Raw genomic sequence first — 24,970 nt, 5'->3', positions numbered from 1 at the left:
CACATCAGTGGATGAAAGAAGAAACAACATTCAAGGTTACCAGAGAAATAAAGTTTGTTTAAAGTACATATCTTTCTTCAAGGTATTAAGAAAAAAAAAAAAAGAAAAAAAAATATATATATCATTAATTTGACATCAACACTTGACAAAACGTTATCCAAGGTTGCAAAGTAATAAACTGGTGAAACAGGGACAAGAAGGCATAGTAAAAGGCAGTACCCTATTTCCCCGAAAATAAGACCTAGTAGGACAATCAGCTCTAATGCGTCTTTTGGAGCAAAAATTAATATAAGACCGGGTATAATATAATATAATACCCGGCCTTATATTACATTATACCCGGTCTTATAGTAAAATACGACCCAGTCTTATATTAATTTTTGCTCCAAAAGACGCGTTAGAGCTGATGGTCGGCTAGGTCTTATTTTCGGGGAAACACAGTATTATTAAAATAGCTAACTTTTCCTGAATCGTTATTATGTGCCAGGTACTGTTTCTAAGTTCTTTATTTGTTTTAGCTCATCAATCCTCAGAACAATCCTGTAAGGTTAGTACTACTTCCATTTTACACAAAGGGGAAACTGAGGCAGAGGACAAATAATTTGTTCAAAGCAGATGTGGTTACGCAGTCAAGCCCGTATTCGAACGCAGGCAATTGGCTCCAGAGCCTGAGCTAAGCAGCTCTAGTTCTCACAACACTTCAGAAGAACTTCTTATACAGGAAGAGGGGAAGAGACTGAGAGAAGAGATGGTAAAAAGGAACCCATTTGGTTCAGAGAGTGTCCCAGGAAGAAAGAAAAAGAAAAGAAAAAAAAAAACTGAAACCAGTTTCGGTCAAGAAACAACGTGGGAAGCCAGCTAAGACTGAAGTCAATGTCTATGATGTTTTCCTCCATCTCCCTGCTTTCCATCTTTCCACCTCTGAGACATTCAAGTGTCACTTGAAAGTTAAATATTCTAGAGCCCATGTTTGATCATATCTGTTCAAAATCTTCTTTTGAAAACCCTATAGAAGTCCTTCAATGTGACAGGTAAGAAATAAACTCTCCACCTTGCTTTTATCTAAATATTAGGTGTCAGATTGTCTCCTTGTCTTTTCTACTCCTACCTGAAATGTCCTAAGAATTTATTGCCCTATTTAAATCCTCCCCAATAACCCAGTTTTAGCTCCACTTGGATTTGACTTCAATTGGACTTTCCCAGATTTCTAATCTCTCGTATATGCTCAGTAAAGGATGGCTCAATGCATAAATCCTCATCCCACTCTCATACATAGATCCTTTCTCTTCTATGCATTCCTTTGATTTCTTTTTGTTCTCTTCCTATGCTATGCAGTATATCTATCTTAATACAATCTATTGTGTACATAAGTCATAATGCTCAAATTATTAAGATACTTTTTATTCTTGCCCTGTTAGATTCAAGATGTAACTTAACTTCATATTCTATAGGAAAACACACTTACTCTCTTCTTCAGTATTCCCGTCCTAATATATCAGTACTAACTATTAAACATTCACTTGCTCACCTCCAGCTAACAGAAGAGAGCGCATCTAGGACTCCTAAGAAGTCAGTGAAATAAGTCCTCCCCCGCCATGCAGAGCACATTGTTTTCCACGCTTCATAGCAAGGTGAAATGTGAGGGGGGGAAAAGTCTGGTTTTTTAAAAAAAAGTCTTAAAATTATGCACTACAGACAACTAGAAAAAAATAACAATGGATGATAAGATAGGATACCTGGAAAACCCCAGAGAATCAAGCAATAAAAAAATTAGACTTGGAAATAAATCCTGGAAGTACATACTGTTCCCCAATAAAGTCCTGTTCCCCTTCCCCAATAAAAAAAAACAATAATAATAAAATAAATAAATAAATAAATCAGAGACGTTCAGGATACAAATTAACATACAAAAATCAATAAATTTCATATACACAAATAATAAACAGAGAAAATAAGGAAAATAGAATAGAGAAAAACTCAATTTATAACAGAAACAGATAAAATTAAATGCTTACGAATAAATTTAACAAGAAATGTGCTAAATGTTATATGAGGAAAAAATTTAAACATTCCTGAAAAGACACTCAAAAAGACATAGACAAATAGAATAATACCATCTTCTTAAATAGGTGACTGAACATTATAAAGATACTAGTCTCACTAAGTTAATTTATAAATTCAGTGCAATCACACTAAAAATACCAACAGCTTATTTTGTGGAACTAAACAAACTAATACTGAACTTCAAATGGAAAAACAAACAAAAGAAAATCCAAAAAAAAAAAAAAACTGCGGATAAACTACAAAGGAATACTACCTTTGCAGAACTAAAAACTATAAAATCTCTATATGAAAACAGTGTGGTACTAGTGCATTAACAAAGAGACAGCAGAATACAGAAACTCTAGAATTAGATCCACAAATAAATGGAACTTTGGTCTATCACAAATGTGGTGGCATCTCAAACTACTCAGGTAAAGATAAATTTTTTTAATAAATGATGCTGGGAAAACTAAGTAACGATTTGGTAAAACATACAATTAGATTCACATCTCACACTATACGAAAGAATAAACTCCAAATAGATTGAAGATCTAAACATAAAAATAAAACCATACAAGTACTACAAGAAAACATGCGTGAATTCTTTAACCTTAGAGTAGGAAAAGGCTTCCTCATATTGACTCCAAATACAGAGGCAATAAAAGAACAGATTGATCAATTTGACTACACAAAAATAAAAAGATAATTTTGCATGACACAATCCACTATAAACAAAGTCAAAAGACAACCTACCAACGGGGAGAAATTTTCACAACAGATATCAAAAAAAAAGGGCTAATTACACTAATGTATGTGGGTTGTTAAAAAGTCAAGGCACAAAAAGAACAAAAATCCAAGTGAAAAATGAGGAAAAAGCAGCAATGACCAATTCACCTAAAGAGAGAATGCCTCTCAAACATGTAAGAAAAATGTTCAAATTCACTCATAATTAGAGAAAAGGCCCTGACATTATGCAGAAGTCTCACTTCTAACTCACCATTTTAAACGACATCATCTTCTATCTCAAAGAGGTGTTAAAATTCACTGCTCTAGAAATTGTCAACTGCAAACCCCATCCCACTTAGCCACTGCCTCCTTCTCTTGAGTATTTCTTAGACTCCTACTTCCCTTTTCACTTGGTCTGTAGGGATTTCTTTTGTTTTCTTAGAAGCTCAGCTATGCAGTTAAACAGATTTTTTTTTTTGAATAAGTGAATGAATACATCTAGATGTTTTAGAGCAGACAGGTTTTCAGATTATCTAGTCAATGAAATTGCCAAAAACAAAAATTTTATTTCCATCTTTGTTTTTCTGAGTTTTCTAAATATTCTACAATATGAATTTACAAAAAGTAATTTTAAAACTATAATTACCCACTGAATTCTGTAATCAGAAAAGAACTGAGAAGTTGGCACCTAAGAGACTATGATATGTAATGAATTCCCAGTTGTTAAAAGAAGAAATGGACATTTAAAGTAGTTGTTCCTAACCCTGGCTTTCCATCAGAATCACCAAATAGTCAAAAGCATATTACATACTCTCCAAATTCTAATCCATTATTTCTGGGTTGGGCCTAGAAAACTGTATTTTATTAAAAATAAAAAATCCAGTCTGATGTACAGAGGCATTCGAAAAATACTAATATAGAAGACAGAGAACAATACAAAAAGGAAGAATATTTTATTCCTAAATCATCTCTATCCAAACTTATCCAAGTTTCTTCACAAGTTCTACCTTCCAAAGGCAGAGTCAAGCAAAGAACAAAGTTAAAACCAGAGATGAGGGCTTTTGGATGTCATAAAAGACAGGAGAACGCCAGTAAGACAAATCTGTATTTGTGTCATTGTTCCCAATTATTCACTCCCCTGTTCCTCAGAGACGGTAATTCTTCCTTGCTCTGTTAACATCAGGGTCTGCCCGGTACATCCCTTGTCCTGTGACATGTGAGGGAAGGAACTCCAGCCACTGCGAGCTAGAGCTTTAAGAGCCACCGAGTAGTTCAACTTTGTTCTTTTTCTTGCGCCACAAGTTAGAAAAGGGGACTGCTCTTTCAGCCTGTGTCCTGGAATGAGTAAGACATGGAACACAGCAGAAGCCTAACCACAGCCTACGTGACACTTGTGAGGAATGAGTATTTACTGTTGTGAGCTGCTAAGATTTAGAAGTCAGTGGTTGATGCAGCATAACTTAGCCTAAGCTGTCTGATACAGAAATCATCGTGCCCATTATATTACTAAAAATACTTGGTACGTGATTCATGGCAGATCTAGGATACATTATTTTTGTAAACAGTCAGGTAAAATAAGAGCAATGCTCCAAGTATAATCCCACTAAAGCAAACAAATGTAATCAAGTGACCTGAAGCATCATAATAAAACCCAATTTCATTCATTCATTCATTCATTCATTCGCCCGGCCAAAATTTACTGAGCACTTGCTCTCTACAAAGTGCAAGGCATATCATACTAATCCTTGGTAATAAAGAAAGAGATGACACATAGAGAACATCCATAGGAAACAAAGGAAGGGAGAGACAAACTTAAACAAATAATTACAACACAGTATGACACGGGTTATTACAGAGACAGGTACAGACCTGTCACAGCACAGGTAGTCATGGAAGGTTTCACAGTAGAGGGAATCTTAGAGAGCAGGGTCTTGAAGGACAGATGGGTGTTTTTTAAATGCAGGAAAGGGGGGCCGACTATCCCAAACCAAGGAAACAACCTGTGAAAACACAAAAAGGCCTGAAAGAACCTGACAGGGTGAAGAAGCCATGAGAAGTTCAGAGCGAGTGAACTAGTGCATTCATGGAGGGAAACGAGGCTGAAGAGGCAGCCGAGAAGCAGACCACAAAGAACCTTCCACGCCACTGTAGAGAGTCAACGTTTACCCTGCAGGCAGTGTAAGCCATCGGCAGTTTTCCACAGATCATGACAGGATCAAATCTGTGTAGTAAAAGGTAACTTTGACAGACATACAGAGATGGGCTTAGAAAGGAAGAGCCCAGCAACACCAGAGTTCTCAGCTTTCATGTTTACATAGTTCAACAAATGCAAATGGCTGTATGTTTTATTCAAAAGGCACATGCTAAACTGCCAAGTAAAACAAAAGACTATATACAAAGCATTTACAAGACTATGGAAGAAGCATCACTGACAAGAATTTAAAGTCACTTCTTTCTTCCTCATAAAACATTCATATTCAAGCCATCCTGCTTCTCACACAGTATTCCGCTGTCAAAACAAGCCCATCCTCAGCTCACAGCAAACCACCCAATTTAAAACCAAGTTACTAAGTGGAAACTGCATATAAGAAGATGGGAAATTTTAAACAGCCAATGAACAGATAATAGTTCTCACAGACAAGCTACCCAAAAACCAAAAAATGTGTAAGGTTAACTAAGCAATGCTTTCATTTTTATCTTGATTACAAGGGTCTACGACAACACACCTTAGAGGACCTCAGACTGCTGACAAAGGTCAACACAAGAAAGCACACTCAATTGGAATTTAGGATTGGAGGAGGCCTTAAATAATTCTGCTTGAGTCCCAATCGAATGCTTTCAACCTCGCTACAAAATTCTGTGCCTCAACTGACCATGCCATCCTGCTTGAGTCCTCTCCAAGGGAAAGGGAGCCAGTATCTCCTAAGACAGTACTTTTGCGCTCTGGCTAAATGAAGAGGTTATTTACTTTGCAGAGGCTTGCTACATTTAACAACATGACTTACCACCAGCGAAGCTAAACAACTATTTGAATCCTATAGAAATACAGAGCTATAATTATAGTAGTCTTAAGCAAATATGAGTTATTCAGAATAATTATAAGATCTCCTTATGAGATCCTGAAGATTTCCATCAATAATGTGAAGGCAGTCAAGGGCAGAAACCTTTTCTTCTTCTATTGCTGTTAATAAAGTAAAGCATACCGGTTACGAACACAGCTGTGTGTGGCAAGACATGGAAACCAAAATGTCCTTCAATAGATGACTGGATAAAGATGTGATATATACCGTGTTTCCCCGAAAATAAGACCTAGCCGGACCATCAGCTCTAACGCATCTTTTGGAGCAAAAATTAACATAAGACCGGGTATTATATTATATTATAGACCCGGTTTTACATTATAGTAAAATAAGACCGGGTCTTATATTAAATATTGCTCCAAAGACGCATTAGAACTGATGGCCCGGCTAGGTCTTATTTTTGGGGAAACATGGTATACACAATGGAATACTATCCTGCCATAAGAAAAGATGAAAGTGCCATTTGTGACAACATGGATGGATCTTGAGATTATAATGCTAAGCGAAATAAGTCAGACAGAATACGTAGAGAACCATATGACTTCACTGATATGTGGGATATAAACCAAAAACAACAAAAGAACAAGACAAACAAATGAAGTAACAAAAACTCATAGACACAGACAATAGTTTAGTGGTTACGAGGGTAAAGGGGTAGGAGGATAGTAGGTGAGGGTAAAAGGGATCAAATATATGGTGATGGAAGGAGAACTGACTCTGGGTGGTGAACACACAATGGGATTTATAGATGATGTCATACAGAATTGTACACCTGAAATCTATGTAACTTTACTAACAATTGTCACCCCAATAAACTTTAATTAAAAAAAAAGAAAACAAGAAGAATAGCTGTGAAATTAGAATGTTTGAAGCCTGGTTCCACTCCTTACTATGTCACCCTGGGCAAATGCACAACCACTCTAACTCACAATTTTCTTTTCCTGTAATATTAATAAAAATATCTGTCTCACGGGATTGTTATAAGGATTACATGAGTTAACACTTGTAAAGCACCTGCCAATACAAGTAAGAATTAAATACCTATCAACTGTTAGTCTTTTTGGTATTGCCAGTTTACAAAATGTAACAGTCAACAAACTTCGCAGTAAATCAATTAAAACAAATATACTTTTATAAACTTCCCAAAAATTTTGGACTGACTGGAGTAAACCAATTAAAATAAACATAATTTTATGAACTTCCAAATTTGGACTGAACTGTTGAAACATTTTTAAAGAATAAAATGACAACCATTTTCTTTTCTGTTTAAAAGGAAATTACTTGCAAAGCCTATTATAAAAAAAAAAAAAAGATAAATAAAACCTAATTCTGTAAGAGAAAAAGTGCAGAGACTTTTAAGATGTTAGAGTGTCTACTTACATCTGGTTTGGAATGCTGAAATATCTTCAGTGGAAGTTTTAAGTCCCCTTTGGCTAAAGTTACTAAATATTCTTTCAATAGCTCATTAGCCACACCAGGAGACTGTTTCTCACAACGATGAAGAAAGGGAACCATCCATTGGTAGGCACTTGTCACATAGTTGTCCTCAGAACACTGAAAATATAATTAACCAAAACAAATACACGTTACATCAAATACCTAATTATAGCAGACAACAAGTTCTAAGCTCTACAACTCACAGATGATCACGAGGTCAACAGTGAAAGATCAACACTTCCTAAGAATCACCTACTGCCTGGGACCCCTGGGGCTAATAGCACCTCAGCCCAGCAATTCAGTCAGGATCACTCTGGGGTCCCTCACAGCCTAAGGCCAGCTCTGGAAGACAAACACTCTACCACTGGGTCAGAAGGTCTTCCAGAGCACAGGTTCCAGCCCAGAAGTGTGTGTGGAGATCAGCATAAAGAAGCTCTAGAAAGGAGCCACTTGAGAACAATCTCATCTGTTCTCAGATTCTCTCCCTTCCTTTTCTTCCTCCTGTTTTGTTTTGCCCCTTTACACCCACCTTCATGAAACTCCAAATGACAAACATAATTTTACTCATTATCACTGAAATTACACAATACTTTTTCTTAATGACCCCAAGAGATAACACCTAAATCTCGTAAGAGGAGTCTAACATACAACACAAATCAACTTTCACGGGGTGGATTATCAGGAAAAGAAGAAAAAGGGAAGGTAGGGAGAGAGGGAGAGAGAAAAGGGGGACTGGTAAGGGGATTGATGAGAGGGATGAAACAGAGAAAGGAAGATGAAAAGAAGTAGAGAGAGAGAGAAAGAAGAGACGAGGGAGAGGAGGGAACCATGTCAGGCAGCGGTGCCCACACCTTTATCCGGCCCATTCACACCAGGCTGCCAAAAGCAAAGACTGAAAGAAACGAGTCTGGCAGCCAGCACTCCCAGGCCCATCAATCTGGAGTCAAAGGTTTCTCTTTATTCAGTGGACTTGGTAGAAACCAGACCCTAACTTTGGGGATGTACTTTGTCCCCAAGGTGACCCAAGAAAAACCTAAGAATGGCTGGGCAAATTCTCCTGAATACACTAACCCTGAAGCCAAGATGTTTCCTTCACACACCACACAGCTCTCTAAACTGCAGGCGTTTCTTTTTTTTTTTTTAAGACCCTGAATTAGGTAACTACTTATGAATTTCCACACAGTGAAGGATCAGAAACATGAATACTAGAATGACAGCTAGTTTAGAAATATGCTTCACTGGACGGGGGATAAAAACTTACAGGTAGATGAGTATGAATAAAGGGCAAGCAAGGGTACAAAACCAGCCAAAATAGTTTGGGACGTCTTCAGTCATTTATTCATAAAATTTAATTAAAAAAAAAAGTCAAGAAACCTTCCTTTATTTACTAAGTTCTCAGGTTTGGAGGACATTTCATCTTTGGCTCTGAGACACACGTTAATCAAAGGTACATAGGGAATGTTTAAAAAGAAATTTAAAATAAAACCTACACTATTCATCAATAGTCTTAGTTTTTCAATGTCTTTCATCTGCTGGAGTTCTTTCAAGGTTAGGGTTAAATCACACCCGGCTTCATAAACCAGCGCTTCCAGAGTAACCAAATTATCACAGAGAACCAGCAAACCAGGAATATTTCGCTCCATTCCAAGTCGAATGAGTGACAACGCACAGTCAACCTAAAATGGAAACACAGTGGTAAGTCTCTGAGGAGCATATCCTTCCCATAGAGCCTCCTGTACAGAACCTACTCTTGCCATCAGTTTATATAAAAATCACATTAGCAATAACATACATTTTTTTTATTTAATACAAAACTTCTTTATCAAATCTATCAGCATCAATTGTTTCCAAAGAAACAATCAGCAAGAAATTCAGAAGGTAAAGATAATAAGGGGAAAACCACAATCTTAAGTTGGTAGAGCCTTACAGTTTACAGAGCAGTTTTACATGTATTTCTCTGTTTAATTCTGACAACAGTAACAGGCAGGGGAAACAACATAGCTAGTTAACGACGATGCCAAGTTAATCCTCTTTTCACTATAACATTCTGCTCCTAAAACAATGTTCTGCTTTTGTATTCCTCTTCAGCACCTATCCTTCTGCAGTCTGGAAGGCATTCAATCAATAGCTGAACGACTGACAGACTTTTTCTCTGTCTCGATTCAAGTATTTAGACCCCCCCACTTAGACAAAACGAAGAACGATTTTCCTCTAGATGCTCAGTAGACAGCAATCTGAATCATTCCTATCACCCTACCCTTCTGATTGATGGCAAAGTTACCTCGCGCAGCCTACACCTGTAGTGCCTCTATCTAGTCCTTACTGACTCCCACACTCCGAGACTAACAATGATTTACTGAGGACCTACTATGAGCTAAGCACTGTTCTAGGTATTAGGAATGTAAAATTGAGTAAGACGAGGTCTCTCCTTCAAAGACCTCTCCATCTCATGGGAAACACAATCCAGTAAAACAATGATGGAAGTAGAATGAGGTAAGTGGACGAGTATGATCTCAAAGCAGAGGGCACGTAGGATCTGAGCATGTCACAAAGTCTCCCAGAGAGAACACTTAGAATGAGCTTTAAAGAATTAATGGATGTTAGCAGGTGAAGAGGGAGGAGAAGGGCAGAGAACAGCATGGTAGGCAGAGATGCATGGTGTGTTGTAAGAGCACAGTTAGTTCCACAAGACTGAAAAGGAGGTCTGAAATGAAGCCATGAGAAACACGGCTGGAGCCATCGGGAGGGGCCAGGCGCTGCAGGACACTGCCTGCCGAGCTAGGAATGTGCAGAGCTCCCTGACAGGCAGTGCTACCTAACGATTTCCACTGCGGCTCGTCACAGATGCACAGCCCGGAAAGAATATTTAGTAAGGATTTGTTGAATGATGAACTGGAAATGGACTGGACTGAAACCTGGCAGACTGGTTCTGAGAACTGCCAATGACTAGTATTAGTACAGAAGACTCTCTAGTGACAGAGCAGCACCAGTTAAGGGACAAGCCAAAGAACATGAGCCATATGGATCAGACTACAATGAACGGCAAAGACAAAGACAAGAACAGAAGTGAAAGGGTCCAACAGAAGCCTGAGGAGAAGAGCTTGCAGGAAAGAGAAAGCACTCATGTCAAAGGGTAACACTATTAAGTAACAGATGAAAGGAATCGGACAGGAGGAGGCGGACCGCGAGCCTTACTGATACAGCTTCAGTTGAGTGGTAAGGACAGCCAGATGCTAGGGAAAAGAGGGGTGAGCACATTGAGAAAGTGATTACAAGGAGCAGACTGATGGAAAGAAGACAGCTAAAATAGAAGCCAGGGAGAATACGGCTCTATTTGTTGTTGCTGTTGTATTTATAAAATAGGATTGATTTGAACTTTATCACAAGGGGGAAAAAAAGGCACACAGTTGAGGAGAGGTTGAAGAACCAGGAAGAGAGAGACTAGACGACTGACAAGCATCCTGAGCAGGTGGGAGTGTGGAAGACAGAATAGAGGCAAAGCGAGGAGGAGCTTGAAGGCAAGAAAAGAGCTCAGGGAAAAGCTGGAAAAAGTAAGGACGAATGCAAGTGAGTTCTCAAATTTCCCAATGAAATACAGAACAAAATCATTGCTGAGAATGGTGAGGGAATGGTGGGGTGTGAGGAGAAAAGAAGAGGGAGCAGCCATGTAATGCAACAAAAAAAAAAATGCCAAGTAATATGAAAGGTCCAACCTAAGCCCTTCAAAGACGCAGGCAAAGATGAAGTGAGAATAAGAAGAAATACATTCTCAGTTGGAAAGAGCAGTACAAATAAATGTGAGGGGAAAACTGTAGTTATAAAAAAAAGAAAAGCATAAGGCAAAACAGGAGCAAGCTGGGAATACTTCAACAGATGTCTAATAATAAAAATATAACTCATTTCTGAAAGGATCCATCTACCTGTATTGTTTACCAACAACAACAACAAAAATCTCTAACTCAGGTGAATTTTCAAAAAGCACGTGAAGAAAACCTGATGCATAAAACATAAATTTGTGCAATAGTTTGAACACACAGCATATTAGCAATTTGTAATACACTCACCAATTTTGTGATCCAGATTCATTTTCTAATATTAACTTTGAATTTGTTGTTTTCCCAAATATTGAAGTAAAAATGTTTTAGAATCAAATAACTGCCAAGTTAAATAAAAGTAGGCTTGAACACAACTTAAAAAATTATACCACAAACTCCGAGCCCTCATTGGATAAATTTCACCACTATATACATTTTCCTAAACCAACAAAAAAGTTTTGCTAAAGGCATTTGTAGGCACTAAGGAAAAAGAAGTCCCGCATCAATTAAGTATCTAAAAATGAAAAAGATGAAACTATGTTAGCTATCACTTTAATTGTAGCACAATCCACGTGAAACATCAATACATCAAATGAAACTAAAGAACAATACCTATATTAGAAGCGTTTTTAAAATAAATGAAAGAAAGAATACAACGCAGCTAAGTAAAGCACCTCCAAATCACTTTTCTTTCTTTATAATTATTCCTAATTACTCAAATAACAATTCAGGATTTCTAGGAATTATCGTTTAGACTGTTAAAAATTTTAATTTCAGAAAGCTCCGAGTTTTTTTTAATAGACTATTTTTCAGAGCAGTTTTAGGTTGACAGCCAACATGACTAGAATGCACAGAGATTTCTCACATGCCCCCTGCCCCCACATATACACAACCTCCTGCATTATCAACATCCCCACCAGAGCGGTACGTTTGTTGTAACTGATAAACCTACGTTGACACATCATTATCACCCACTGTCCACATTTTACATTACGGCTCACTCTTCGTGTTGTACATTCTGTGGCTTTGGACAAATGTTTAAGGACAAGCATCCATTCTGCCTATTCATCCCTCTCCCACCAAATCCTGGCGACCACTGCTCGTTTCACTGTCTCCATTTTTTGCCTTTTCCAGAAAGTCAGAGTTGGGATCCTACAGTATTTATCTTTTCAGACTGGCTTCTTTCACTTAGTACCATACATTTAAGGTTCTTCCACGTCTTCTCTTGACTTGATAGCTCATTTCTTTTTAGCACTGAAGAATATTCCATCGTGTGGTTGTACCAATGTCTATCCATTCACCTACTGAAGGACATCTTGGTGCATCAGTTGTGACAAATGTGGTATTCAAATGAAGACGTTACTAACAGGGATGGCTGGGGGGTGAGGGCACGTGAGAAGGGGTATGTGGGACCTCTGTACTTTCTACTTCCTAATGTCTGAAATCTGGGTTACAAAATACTTAAACACTACAAATTGAGGAGCCATTACTAATCTTTTGAAATGCATGAGGCTAGTTGCCCAGCACTTTTTATACACATGAGAAATTTTTGAATTCTCATTCCTATCTCAAGTAACAGAACTATCTAGAAATCAGTTATTTAAGTGGGTATACATGAATACGCTCACACATACATTTCTCCTTACTCTCAAAAAGCTCTATCTATTATAGTTCAGCTAAGAAACTGCTGTGCTCGGACAAAACTGGTCCAAACAGAGTCATTTTTTTGTTAGAGACAATAGTAAACTCCATATATTTGTAAAATTCCTGTAAATCATATGGTGCCACTGGAATCAAAAAAATGTCTAGATGCAAGTTTCATAACCTCCACTTACTTGTACAAAAATGTGCCTCATTGGCTCACTTGAGAGCTTTCTTCGTCAATTATTATCAAGTGAGTTTCTCCAAGATTAGCAAAGAAATGATGGCTTTGCTTACGGTGACCAGTATGAACTGGTCACTTCCAGGCGCAGGATACTGGTCTAAGACTATAGTTCCCAATGGGAGCATAACTGTCCACCAGGAGGCATTCTGGAAACCCGAAGAGACATTTCTGTGCAACACAAACATTTCTATCCAACACATAACATCATGGGACCTCCAGACGTTAGTAGGTGGAAGCCAGGAATGCTAGACGTCCCACAATGAGTAGGGCAGTCCCACTAAACCAACTTGTCCTGACTCTCGCCTACCTTTCAAATGTCCTGAAAACCCTGGTTACAATGATCAGAATCTAGATCAGAACTTCATTCAACTTTTACACAAAAGTTGTGTAATGAATGTGTTTCAGAATGGTGTAATTTACGCAGAATATCCCTGGAATGCAGCCACTATATAATCAAGGGAAGGGTTTACTTTGTTTTGTTAAAGAGCTTACCATGAGCTGCTCTCATCCCAGACAACAATCTGTGGTATTTAACCAAACAACACCACATAATTGAATCTTCAACTTCAGCTCTCCTTATTCAAAGTGATTTCTCACTGACTTTGCTTCCTATAATAGTCATGACCCAACATTTCCATATTTTATTTATCCTATATATCGCGGTTAAGTCATTAATTTCTGGGAAATTTTCTATTAAGATATGTCTGATTTTCCCATCAGGATAATAAGGAAGCATTACAAAACATTTAGTACAAAAAAGATACTATGGGTCTGAGAACCCCTTCTTTAATTTATCTTGCTCTCAGCCATTAAGATCTGTGTAATTGTTCATTTTTCATATGGGCTCTATAAGAAATATGCGTATTATACAGAGATCTGGATTTTGTCTGGCTCTGTCACTGTACATCCCCGAACAAGTGGCTCACTTTCCTTTCTGTAGACCTTAGTTTATCTACCAACAACATAAAAAATTAGACTACATGATCTCCAGAGACTCTTTTCATCATGATAGCTTAAGATTTTAAATATTTTTCACTATGATCCTTAGTCATCTTCAAAAACCTGGGAAAGTCAATCATAAATATTCTTGGCCATTCCCCAAAAAGTTTGATCTATAATATTCTCATCAGTTCCCGCAAATAATTCACCTTCAATTCTATGAATACTGAAAATAGGAATTAGATTAAACAGAAATTCAAGAAGACTATCAAATGGAGACACAGGGGCGTGCCAGATACACTACACGGACATTTTAACACAGGGGTACGTACTCCTTCCCCCAGGACTGCTGGCCATCAGACACTCTGGAATCACCCTTCTCAGCAGATGAAAAGCTGACAGTAGGACAGGCAAGGGGCCCACAGCCAAGACAGCAGTAGAAAGAGAAAGCCATCCGCTGGGCAGACCCTGAATGTGATTTCTAAGTGCGTTCTGCCATTCTTGGCTTGGAATTGCCAGTTTCTATTCCCTAAGATGAAGACAACTATTGCTTACATTTGTAGAGCATTCAATTAGCCGGATATTTAATGTTCTCTCCTGTGTATTTTCTTTGTTCTCATTGACTCTGGTATAAAAATTAACCCAGGAAAAAACCAAGGTACTGAAAAGGTAGGTAGCAGGTCCAGAGTCACAGGGGTGTGAGTGAAGAGTCAAAATAAGCATTTAGACATCCTAACTCCAGCACTATCCTCATCTCTCTTCCACAGCCCATCTCTGAGGCCGCCGTTACGCATCTCAGTAAAGGCACCTGGAAACTGAGGGACATTCAACTTAGACTCCAGAAAAACATTGGAGACAAAGCCCTGGACAGCGTCCCTGAAAAGCAAAATAACAATTACTGCAATAGGACAGGAAACTAATCAAGCATTTCTGAGCTGCGACAATCTTACAGATTAACATGGTATTAAACTATTAAAACCGTGGAAAATCTGGGACAGTATGGACCATGTTTTGCAGCTTACATTGTAAAGGAAAATTGTGAACAACTTTACTTGTACAAAAGTAGTAAGAAATATTCATTCATCTGTCACCCGCCATCCACATGATCCCCACAGCACTGTCGGCAGCCACACACGCTGAACCCTAAGGGTCCCGGGAGCACTGCGGGCATCGCGGAGCAGCAGCTGTCATGGGCCCTCACCTGCCGAGCGTGATGCTCTATTTCTTCAGCTCGGGTCTGATACCAGTCTATAACCTTCTCTACTGCAAGCTGGGCCGTCTTGTACCTCAGCAACTCAGGCTGTGCCGTGTACAAGAATTCGCTTTCATCCTGGAGACTCGGCTCAACCACCATTCTGTAAAGCACAAAAGGAACAATTAACGACTGATTGCAATACTGGGAAAAATTATAATTTTGTGAAAGAGAGTAGGGGTGAAGATGGTTACAGAGGCAGGGGCTATATGTGTATGCGTTTTCCTATATGTATATGCACACTTCCAAGAGAAATGGGACATTTTTCGCGTGCTTAATTTATTTTCCTAGTAGTTTTCCTAATTTAAAAAAATGAGAATGAAGAATAAATCAAAACAACTATGCCATAAATCGATCAAATTAAGTAAAAACAAAATGAAAATCACGGTGGGAAGCTTTCACAAAATGCGTATGGCTGGGTGCCTGCCAAAGATCCACTAAATCTGAATTTCCTGTGATGACCAGCTGGGCCTACTTTAGGAAAAACACTCACAGGTAATTTTGATGCAAATATAAATTAAGAAACCCTTGTTCTCCATGTTCACAAAAATAAAAGGAACTCTGTCTTATTTATGTTGATAGTACACCTTTAACCTTTAGTAGGGGTCAGCAACATAGTAAGTACTACACTGGCATTTGCAAAACACGGAACTACTCTACACCACTGGTCATCAGGAGTGAAAGAGAAACATCGAGAGGAACACACACAGGGATAGTATCACAGGGATCACAAATCACGAGGAGTTTTTATAAGGATCATCCTGACCATGGGTAAAGGCTGAAAAAAAAAGAAAAAAAGAATTAACTTAAACTCAGACATTTCAGAGAGACACATAGGAAAGTGCTGTGTTCCGTTAGGGACAGTCACTGATCCAAAGTCAGCAGTGAATGACAGGTTCTATGAGTGTCACTATTATAAGGTAACGGGGCTTTGGAGTCAGAGCTGAAGCTGAAGCACCATTCCATCACTGAAAGCTGTGAACCCTTGTCTAAATTAATACATGAAAGGTAGTTTAAGATTGGTTTTATTCCTATTTAAAAAAGGGAATAACAGTATGCAAGATTATTCAAAATAACATAAAGTATACAGAGAATGCGATCTGGCACAGAGCAGGTGCCTGATTTGTATGTGCAGGTATTATTTTTATTAGAATGACTAATAGCTGTAACACATGACCCAACACAAAGTCCATGAACACCTGGGCATGTTATCCACATGCCCGGGACAACCTCCTGTGCTATAACTGCTGGTCCTCCACTTACCTAGGTGCACAACTGCCATTCACATTCCGACCAGTGACTTTCCCCCGTAGTGGAAAAAGTCACATCACTCCCCCTGAAATCTTCCCTTTAAAGCTGCCCTAGTCCAGCAGGGGAAAATACCCACAAGCTACTCTGAGTTTCTTTGATATAATTTTCAATCCTTATTTCCCTCTCAGCACCATTTGATAGAATTTAACCACTTTCTCCTAGAAACATGCTTCTCGTTCATTCCAGCATGCCACACTGTCTGAGTTCTCTCATCTTTCTGGCAATTCCTTTGCAGTCACCTTTGCTAGCATAGCCCCCTCTAGCGGGCCATTAAATAGTAGTGCTTCCAAACACTTGTCCAGCTCTCTTCTCTCTCTTCTTCAACTCGAAAATATCAATTACCACACACATCACAACCACATTTTTACCCTAACCCAGACTTTAGTCAGAAGCTCCCATATCTTCCCTTACGCTTTTCAGATGTTTTCAGAGGCACTGCAAATGCAACAAAATCAAAACTGAGTTCCTGATATCCTCGGTGTAACATAGTTATCTTTTAAACAACAGAAACCTGATTCTATCACCCCTGTGCCTACTTTTATTGTTTGTAATCTGCCTTAAAATATTCCTCACCCCGATGCCAACCTCACTTTGCTTCCGTGTACGTCAACAAAACATGTCTTATTTTCAGTCTTTGAAGGGGGCCTTGCCTTCAGCCTTCCAACATGCTCCTCCCTCTGCTTAGAACACTCCCCCCTCTCATCTGCCAAACTCACCCTCCACGGAACTCACTCCTGTTCATCCTTCAAACCTCAAGTTCACGTCACTTCCCTGGGAAAACCTTCCCGGACCCCTATGGAGTGCACTCTCCCGAGTCCGTGCTCCCAGTGCCCCGCCCTGCTCCTCCTCAGCACTCATCCCGTTGCAATCCCCAGCACCAGCATCTTCCCTCCCAGATTATATCCTTCTAAACCGTGTTTCCCCCGAAAATAAGACCTACAGGAAAATCAGCCCTAGCATGATTTTTCAGGATGATATCCCCTGAACAGAAGCCCTAATGTGTCTTTTGGAGCAAAACTTAATATAAGACCTGGTCTTATTTTCGGGGAAACACGGTATTCTTAAATCTCACAGAGGACAGACCTGATTAAATAAGTATGCAACAAGAAATGGTATACCAGGGAAATTTTGTGGCATCTTCAAAAGCACCTCTTCCTCCGTCCAACTTTTCCTGGCTTTTCATTTTCATAGTTTTAGGAATCCAGCACAGCAAGTTTCACTTGCATTTTAGCTTGCTGTGCTTGGTCTGAGAAGAAATGCTCTCATGCCTTTCATCTACTAGTTAGAATGACAAAAAGGCACAAGCTAAGGAGAACTGGGATGAGATGAGTGGGTCAGGTGCTCTGCCAGTGCTACTGTGTCAAAAGGACCCACTTAAGTCAGAAGTGTCACCACAACAGTGTCACCTTTCCTACCACCATATCCACTGCATCAACCTCCCACCATTTTCAATCCATTTATACTCTCATTACCAGCAAGGATTCTGTTAAATATGGCTAATAATTACCACTCAGTAAGCTCTACTTTCTCCTGAAATGCCACTGAAATGCCAGTAAAGGATTTTGACAGGGGAGTTGGGGGTAGGGAGTCATAAACACTCTAGGAAGAGCAGGGTACATGGAGTAGAAATAAACTAAACCATAATCTTTCATCCTAGGAAGCCCAGATAACAGCCAGAACTCAAAAATCAAGAAGCAGCTATGCAACTATGTTACTCAGAGATAGGGAGTAAACACCAAAACAATCACCTACACGAATTGGAAGTAGTTGCTTCTGGTGAGCAAGACATAAAGGACGGGGAACAAAGGACTATGGCTTTGGGTTTTTGCTTTTTTAAAAAGGAGCTCTGTAGAAAACTTTAACTCCTTAATCTCTTTGCAAATATATACAACTCTGATAATATATAAAAACTAAATGTGAAACATAATTTCTTTAAAGCAAATGATAGCTAAAGCTCAGCAGGGCATTCAGTTGCTATTACACTAAAACTCACTGGAGTGAAAAAGGGTAACTAAGACTTAAAGATTCCGTTAACTGAGACACGGAAACACAAGACACAAAGTTAAGGGGAGGGGCCAACATCACCACTGACATAAAGGGAGCTTCCAGATTCCACCTGCAATGATCACACTACCAGTTAGGGCTTTCATTTATCATTTATCAGGCAGATCGTACAGACAGACGGTTTTAAAAATGCAAAAGCAAGAAAGGACTCATCAAATAAAACGCCAGCAATCCCAGACACATCCCCACGGCCACCAGCCTTGCCTCTTCTACGTCATGATCAAGCCTTTCCGCTTTCTTCGTGGTTTTTCCTCCACATGTCTAAACAGCATGCGTTTGTGACTGTTTCCTGATTTATCTACTTTACATGTTATTTGGTTGTCTTAAACCATAACCATCCACCAACCCTATACCTCATCCTCCCATCATGGATATATCACAGTGTGCATTAAACCACTAATTATTACATTATTGTGATTATGTGAATATTATCTTCTCCTGGGCCGAGTGGTATAACTATTCCTCCTCTTGAACCACATTTTATTTTCTAGAGCTAATAACTGCCTGTAGTCCTCTCATCCCTCCCATTGACTTACATGCATCCATTGCTATTTTTCCCCAAATTGTCTAAAAGATCTATCAATAGCAAAATATAAAAGTCTTTACCAAATGATCAAATATATCAGATATATCCAATGACCAAATAAATCAGTTCCATTTTTAAAATTTTTCCAAGAGACCAGGCTCTTGAAGCCATCCAGGCCCAACCGACCCCCAGTCCAGTCTGTACTGGTGGCTCTCGCCCTGACCACAGCACAGCTGTCTGTCATCCCAGCCTTCCCTCTGCCACTGCCTGTGTTAGAGCCCCGTTCTGAATCCAATGGTTTTCTCTTTTCTTGATTTACTCCCTCATTTTAAGAAAACATCTTACAATGGCTTCCTGAAATGAGATGTACATGGATGGTAAATTTTATGAGACCTTTCATGACTAACCTCCTACTTGATTAATGACTGTAGCTAGACATAAAAATCTAGATCACAAAGTACTTGGCCTCAAAAGTTTGAATGGATTACTGCATTGTCTTCTAGCTTCTAGTGTTGTTCTGGAGATGTCTGTGGTCATTCTGATTCCCAATTCATTTTATGTAACATATTTTTCTCTTTTGAAAACTGCATCCCCAATATTCTGGGAAGTCATAGTAGTATGCTGTAGTGTAGTGGGAATTTCAGTCTGAAAACTCATAACTTTTAATTCTAAGAAATAGTCTTGAATTATTTTGTATAACTTTCTCCCCTTTATTATCTATGCTATCACTAGAATGTCTGTAATTTGAATATTAGACTTGTTTATTTATCTTCTCTTATCATCTAGCTCTACACTTTTACTCTAATTTAGTAAACTTCTTTGCTTTTTATCTTCCAACTCTTCTAATTTTCATATACCTATCAAATTTTTTAATTTCTCAAGTTCTTTTAATTCATTTTTTGTGTTTTATAAAATCTTACTGCTGTTTCACAAAAACAGTGTCATCTCTTATCTCCCGAGTAATATTAACCATAACTTTTGAAGTTTCCTTCTTTTTGCCTAGTCTCTGTCTTTCAGTTCTATTTTGTCTGTTTTGCCTTTCCTGTCCATTCGCTCTGCCTGCTGGAGTCAATCCCCAGATGTCCAGGAAGCTCTGTAGGTGTGGCAGGACGTGTTCATGTGTTGGATTCACTGTCACCTGAGAGTGAACTAATCTCCTGGGACTAGATCTCAGTATCCAGGGGCCTCTCCTCACAGGCTATTCCATTTCTCCCGAAAAGAACTCTCCAAACTTCTGCTTGGTGAACAGGCCTGCATTCTAGCAGCAGGAAGGGGGAAGGAACCAGAGCTTCAACATTCAGGATATACATTTTCAGTAAATACCCCGATTTCCAACCGCATCACTCCATCCCCACCCTGGGCCGTGCCTCACGTCCAGGGCTCTAGAGGCTCTCTGGCTCATTTCTTGAGTCTAAAAAATAAACCTCTGCTCTCATATAGGAAAACTATGGAAGGAGAGACGACAGTGAAGGAGAATTTACCTGACTCTCCTATCCTCTTCTGCAGTACCTGATGCCTGCACATTCTGAGGCTTTCCCAGGTTAAATCTTATAAAAGTGAAAATTAAAACTGAATCAAAGGCAAAAGTGCATGCATACCATAATAACATCTATGAAACAACATATCTGCATATGTCAAAGACTAAACGGGAATACCTCAAAGTGAAAAAGAGTTGTATAAGGATCATTTTTAGAATAATTCCTTTGCAGCATTTAATATTTTTCCATTAAAAAAATTTTTTAACTTAACTGATTAAAGTCAAGTTTTTTAACAAACTGCAAACTCCCTAAATCCAGGACCGCCGTCAAGTAGGTGATTCACAGGGCCTTCCACTCACCCACCCACAGAGAAGGGAATGCCCAGGTGCTGGCTCATTCTTACCTGCACTCCAACGCTTCGCACCAGTCTTTATTTCGGTGTTTACGTTCATGCCAAGGAATGATCAGCAAGGAGTCACCATTATAACTTAAATTAAAAAAAAAAGTACATAAGCATTTAAAATACACATTACCTCAATGACTGGCTACACAAAGAACGGGTAGCAAAAAGTATCCCTATAACCATAAATCTCCAAATTCCTGTTTACGGTCCATTAAGTGGTGCATGATACATACACAGTACAACATGTAAATGAATGGGAAATACCAAATTGCTGATTTCTCTTCTGTCATAAAACTGTCGAAAAAGAGAATTCAAAAGAAACAAATCTGGCAAGGAACTAAAGGACGGTATGGGTATGTGTTCATTCACATATTCTAAAACACTTATCAAGACCCCATATTTCACGTTCTCAGTACCAACATATATGGTCCCTTGCCCTCAAAAAGCTTACAATCTAACTTCCTATGGTCATAGGAAGTAACCACTAGATACATGTACAGGTATAAATCACTTTAAACGTAGCTACTGATACTAAGAAAGAGAACTTTAATTTTAACTCATTTCAATTAAGATTTAAACAGTGGTGAGACTAATGGCTACCATATTGCACAGCGCATACACAGAAGACAGGTAACAGCAGAGTGAAGAAATACTTCGCAGGTTAAAAGTATCACTAAAACGTAATAGGACAATCTAAAAGAGGCAAAGGCCTAACTGGATAAATTAAGAATAAATTTAAAAGGAAAAGTGAGGTAAAAACAGTATGGTAATACAGCAGAGCAATGTGCCATGAATTGGGATGCAAAGAAAACAAACACAGCTGGCTTTTAACTAGATATGCAGTCTGACATGTGACTTTCTAAGGTGAAGCACTTCAATATTTCTAAGGTCCCCTTTAGCTCTAACATCCCAAGAATCCATGAAACCAACTGAAACATTCTGAATTAAGAATAAGGAAAAAAATTAAAACACAAATTTCAATTACCTTGCTTTTACAGTTCAATAAAACATTTTTCTCTCATATTTCTGAGTATCGATAGTGGCATTTTCCTAAATTGTATCATAGCCCCAGAGAAAGAATTGCACTTTTGGATTTTATTAGGTTATGTTTTGTACTCTCTTATCCTACTAGGTTATAAAACATGCCTTGCACAAGAAACGTTTCATAAATGTTTGACAATTATGTTGACGAAGAAATTAGTCCTGATATAAAAGGTGACAGAGGTAACAGGAGACCACTGGTGGGATTGAAGTACAAGCGGGAAGCTGAAAATCTGGGAAAGGGCAGTGCTGGATCCCATCTCCCTGTTATTGGTGGGAACTAGCCAAAGTCACCATTCCCCATCAGATATAGACAATAAGAAATTTATTATACACTATTTTAAAAAACAGCATTTTACCCACTTTTTCTCTAGCATGTGATATCCTAGCAAACTATACACCAGATACATTTTTTAGGCATTTGAGTTCACATTTTTAAATTTCTGAATCATACAGATGATTATTTAGAATGAATGCCATAATCGCGGCAAATGAATACCTCATTTGTCACCAAGTGAAAAACTATTTTATTTTCTTCCTTGTCAATAACTAATATTTTATCATAGACCATGAAAATGAAAAGTAAAACAGAACATTTGGATACAATAATGGTAATGCTCACTCTTCCAACACAAGAATAAATTATAGCAACAAATTGAGAAAAGAAAAACAATAAACCTAGCAAACTATCACTACCTTTTCTAATTAGACACGGTTCGATAAGCTACTCAAAATGTTTTCTGAAAGAATTTTGGAAAACAGTATCACAAGTTGAGATTTGTATTTTCCATACAAAGAACGTATTAGGTACAAGGGTTATTACTAAAAAGATAAGCAATACCACGGGACCCTCAGCAAAATAATACCTATTTGATATTTAAAGACTAGAAAGTTGTAAAACTTTGTTAAGCTTCACTGAACAGAAATGGGTAAGAAAGCATACCCATTTTTATCAAAACAACATATTAAATACAAGTTCCACACAGAGACCCACTCCAAAAGGTAAGCCTGAAGAGTCCTAGGTGAATCAAATGTTTTTGCTGCACTTTCAAGGCACAGCACACATGAATATTTCTAAATGCTGCTGATCACCACTGACAGAGTTTGCAGAGGGCCCAAAGTAGTTGTATACAGGTTTTTGTCTGTGCTCTAACCCCCACGTTGTTCAAGGGTCAGCTGTAATAAGAAAAGTATTACTAGCAGTACATCAGCAATGATCAGAAACGATAATAATCTTTAACCTTTACTGATCTCTTACTGTGGACCAAACAGGATAAACAGCTTTTAATGTACAATACCTTTCAGTCCTACCAATCTAATGTAGTAGGTGACACTGCCTTCCTCATATTACAATGAGAAAGCTTGCCTCTCCTCATAAAGCTAATAAATGACAGAGGTAGGCTTTAAACACAACCAGACAGAATCCAAAGCTGACACTTTTAGCTGGCATACCATACTGCCTCTAACAAGGACACGGGGACTACAGTCCAACCCCCAACCACAAATCCATCCTCATTTCCAGCATTCCTCTGCTTCGTACACAAGAGCCACCAGGTTAGATCTGTAAGTAGCAGGTAAAAGGCAATTTGAGCCTTCCCAAAATTTAATTCAGACAACCCAATAAGGACCGTTTACATACATATTGAAAGGATACATTTAAATTAGGACATAAAATCAATGTCAACACCAGTAGGTTACTAGTCTCATGAAACTTAACTTCTACAAAATATGGCTTGACCTTAGGTCTGATCACTAATCCAGGGGGTGTCAAGAAAATGTATACACATTTTAAGAAAGGAAAATTGTATTAAATTGTAATACTCAATATATACCGATAACAAAAGATGAATACAAGTCACATTTGACTTCTGCAATTACAAGAGGTGTTCAAAGTGTTTCCCATCAGCGTCCAGACACCTCTGATTACGGGAACTACTGCTTGACCTGCTGCTGTGCGAGGCTTCCCAGATCTTCCCCTGTGCACATCACACACAGTACCATGCGCCTCAAACTTATCACAAATGCGTGCAATTGTTAGGCATGTTGGAAGTTCTGTTGCAGACTCACCCCTCCATTATCATTGTACTTTCACAACGTTCTCGAATTTCAAATACCACTTCAAAATGGTCTTGCGCTTCTCGAACAACAACCGTGCTCCCGCCATTTTCTTTGACCGCCCTGCCTATGGCATGGTGACGGTAGCATTCGTTTGATTAACACCATCTTTTGAGCAAACGCCATTGCTACTGTAATTCAATTAAACTTCAAAAAGTAATACATAGATTACATCTCTTAAAATGTGTATACATTTGTTTGGCACACCTGGTGTATAAAAACAAAAAGTTTTCTTTCATTTCCTTACAGGATGTTTTTACAGAACAAATTACTTTAAATTTTAGGAGTTTAAAATGCTTGCTGTAAAAAATACCATAAGTTCTTTATCATGCTTCAAATGGCAGCATTTAAGAAACAAATAGGACCCCATTCCCAGCCAGAATACAAATTCCTTGAGAGCAGAATTTTTGTTTGTTTTGTCTATTGCCATATCCTCTGCACCTGAAATAGTGCCTGGCATTTAGTAGACTGAAATAATAATGTGTCAACTGAACTAATTAATTGACAGCATACAAATATTTTTAAGTGATCTCATGAGTATCACAAAAATTCAAAGTTGAAATAGAGCAATGAAAGGGGACAGTTTGTTCATAAAACAACAGGAGTGTCCAGGATGTACACTGATATGGAATCTGTAGTATGAGGAGAACAAGAATGCCTCCCTACTAGAGATTATTAAACTGAGGGAAGGGCCAGCTCTCCTAGTAAGGGTACACATCTATAACCTAGAGAGCTGGACATGTCATTATACTTCACAGAGGAAAAAAGATTTCAGAATATGTATTTCCCTACATACATCTCACCTTCCTTTACATGTCAAAATAATTGGTTAGTTCTGTCATTACCTTCTATAAA

The 24,970-nt window shown here is 38.4% G+C and overlaps 1 protein-coding gene across 1 annotated transcript in view; it reads right to left on the bottom strand.

Moving 5' to 3' along the window:
• Positions 1–24,970, bottom strand: part of NBAS (NBAS subunit of NRZ tethering complex) — a 272,797-nt gene that overhangs the window by 155,672 nt on the left and 92,155 nt on the right. The window contains exons 22-25 of the mRNA XM_033124755.1: positions 20,960–21,043; positions 15,127–15,280; positions 8,777–8,962; positions 7,230–7,403 (exon numbers count right to left, since the gene is read on the bottom strand). Of these exons, the coding sequence (XP_032980646.1) occupies positions 7,230–7,403; positions 8,777–8,962; positions 15,127–15,280; positions 20,960–21,043 (598 nt within the window). The remainder of the gene's footprint in view (positions 1–7,229; positions 7,404–8,776; positions 8,963–15,126; positions 15,281–20,959; positions 21,044–24,970) is intronic.

Source organism: Rhinolophus ferrumequinum, chromosome 13 (assembly GCF_004115265.2).
Source record: "Rhinolophus ferrumequinum isolate MPI-CBG mRhiFer1 chromosome 13, mRhiFer1_v1.p, whole genome shotgun sequence".
Classification (NCBI taxonomy): domain Eukaryota; kingdom Metazoa; phylum Chordata; class Mammalia; order Chiroptera; family Rhinolophidae; genus Rhinolophus; species Rhinolophus ferrumequinum.
The sequence above is the reverse complement of the archived record's forward strand: the minus strand, read 5'-3'. Positions and strand labels throughout refer to the sequence as shown.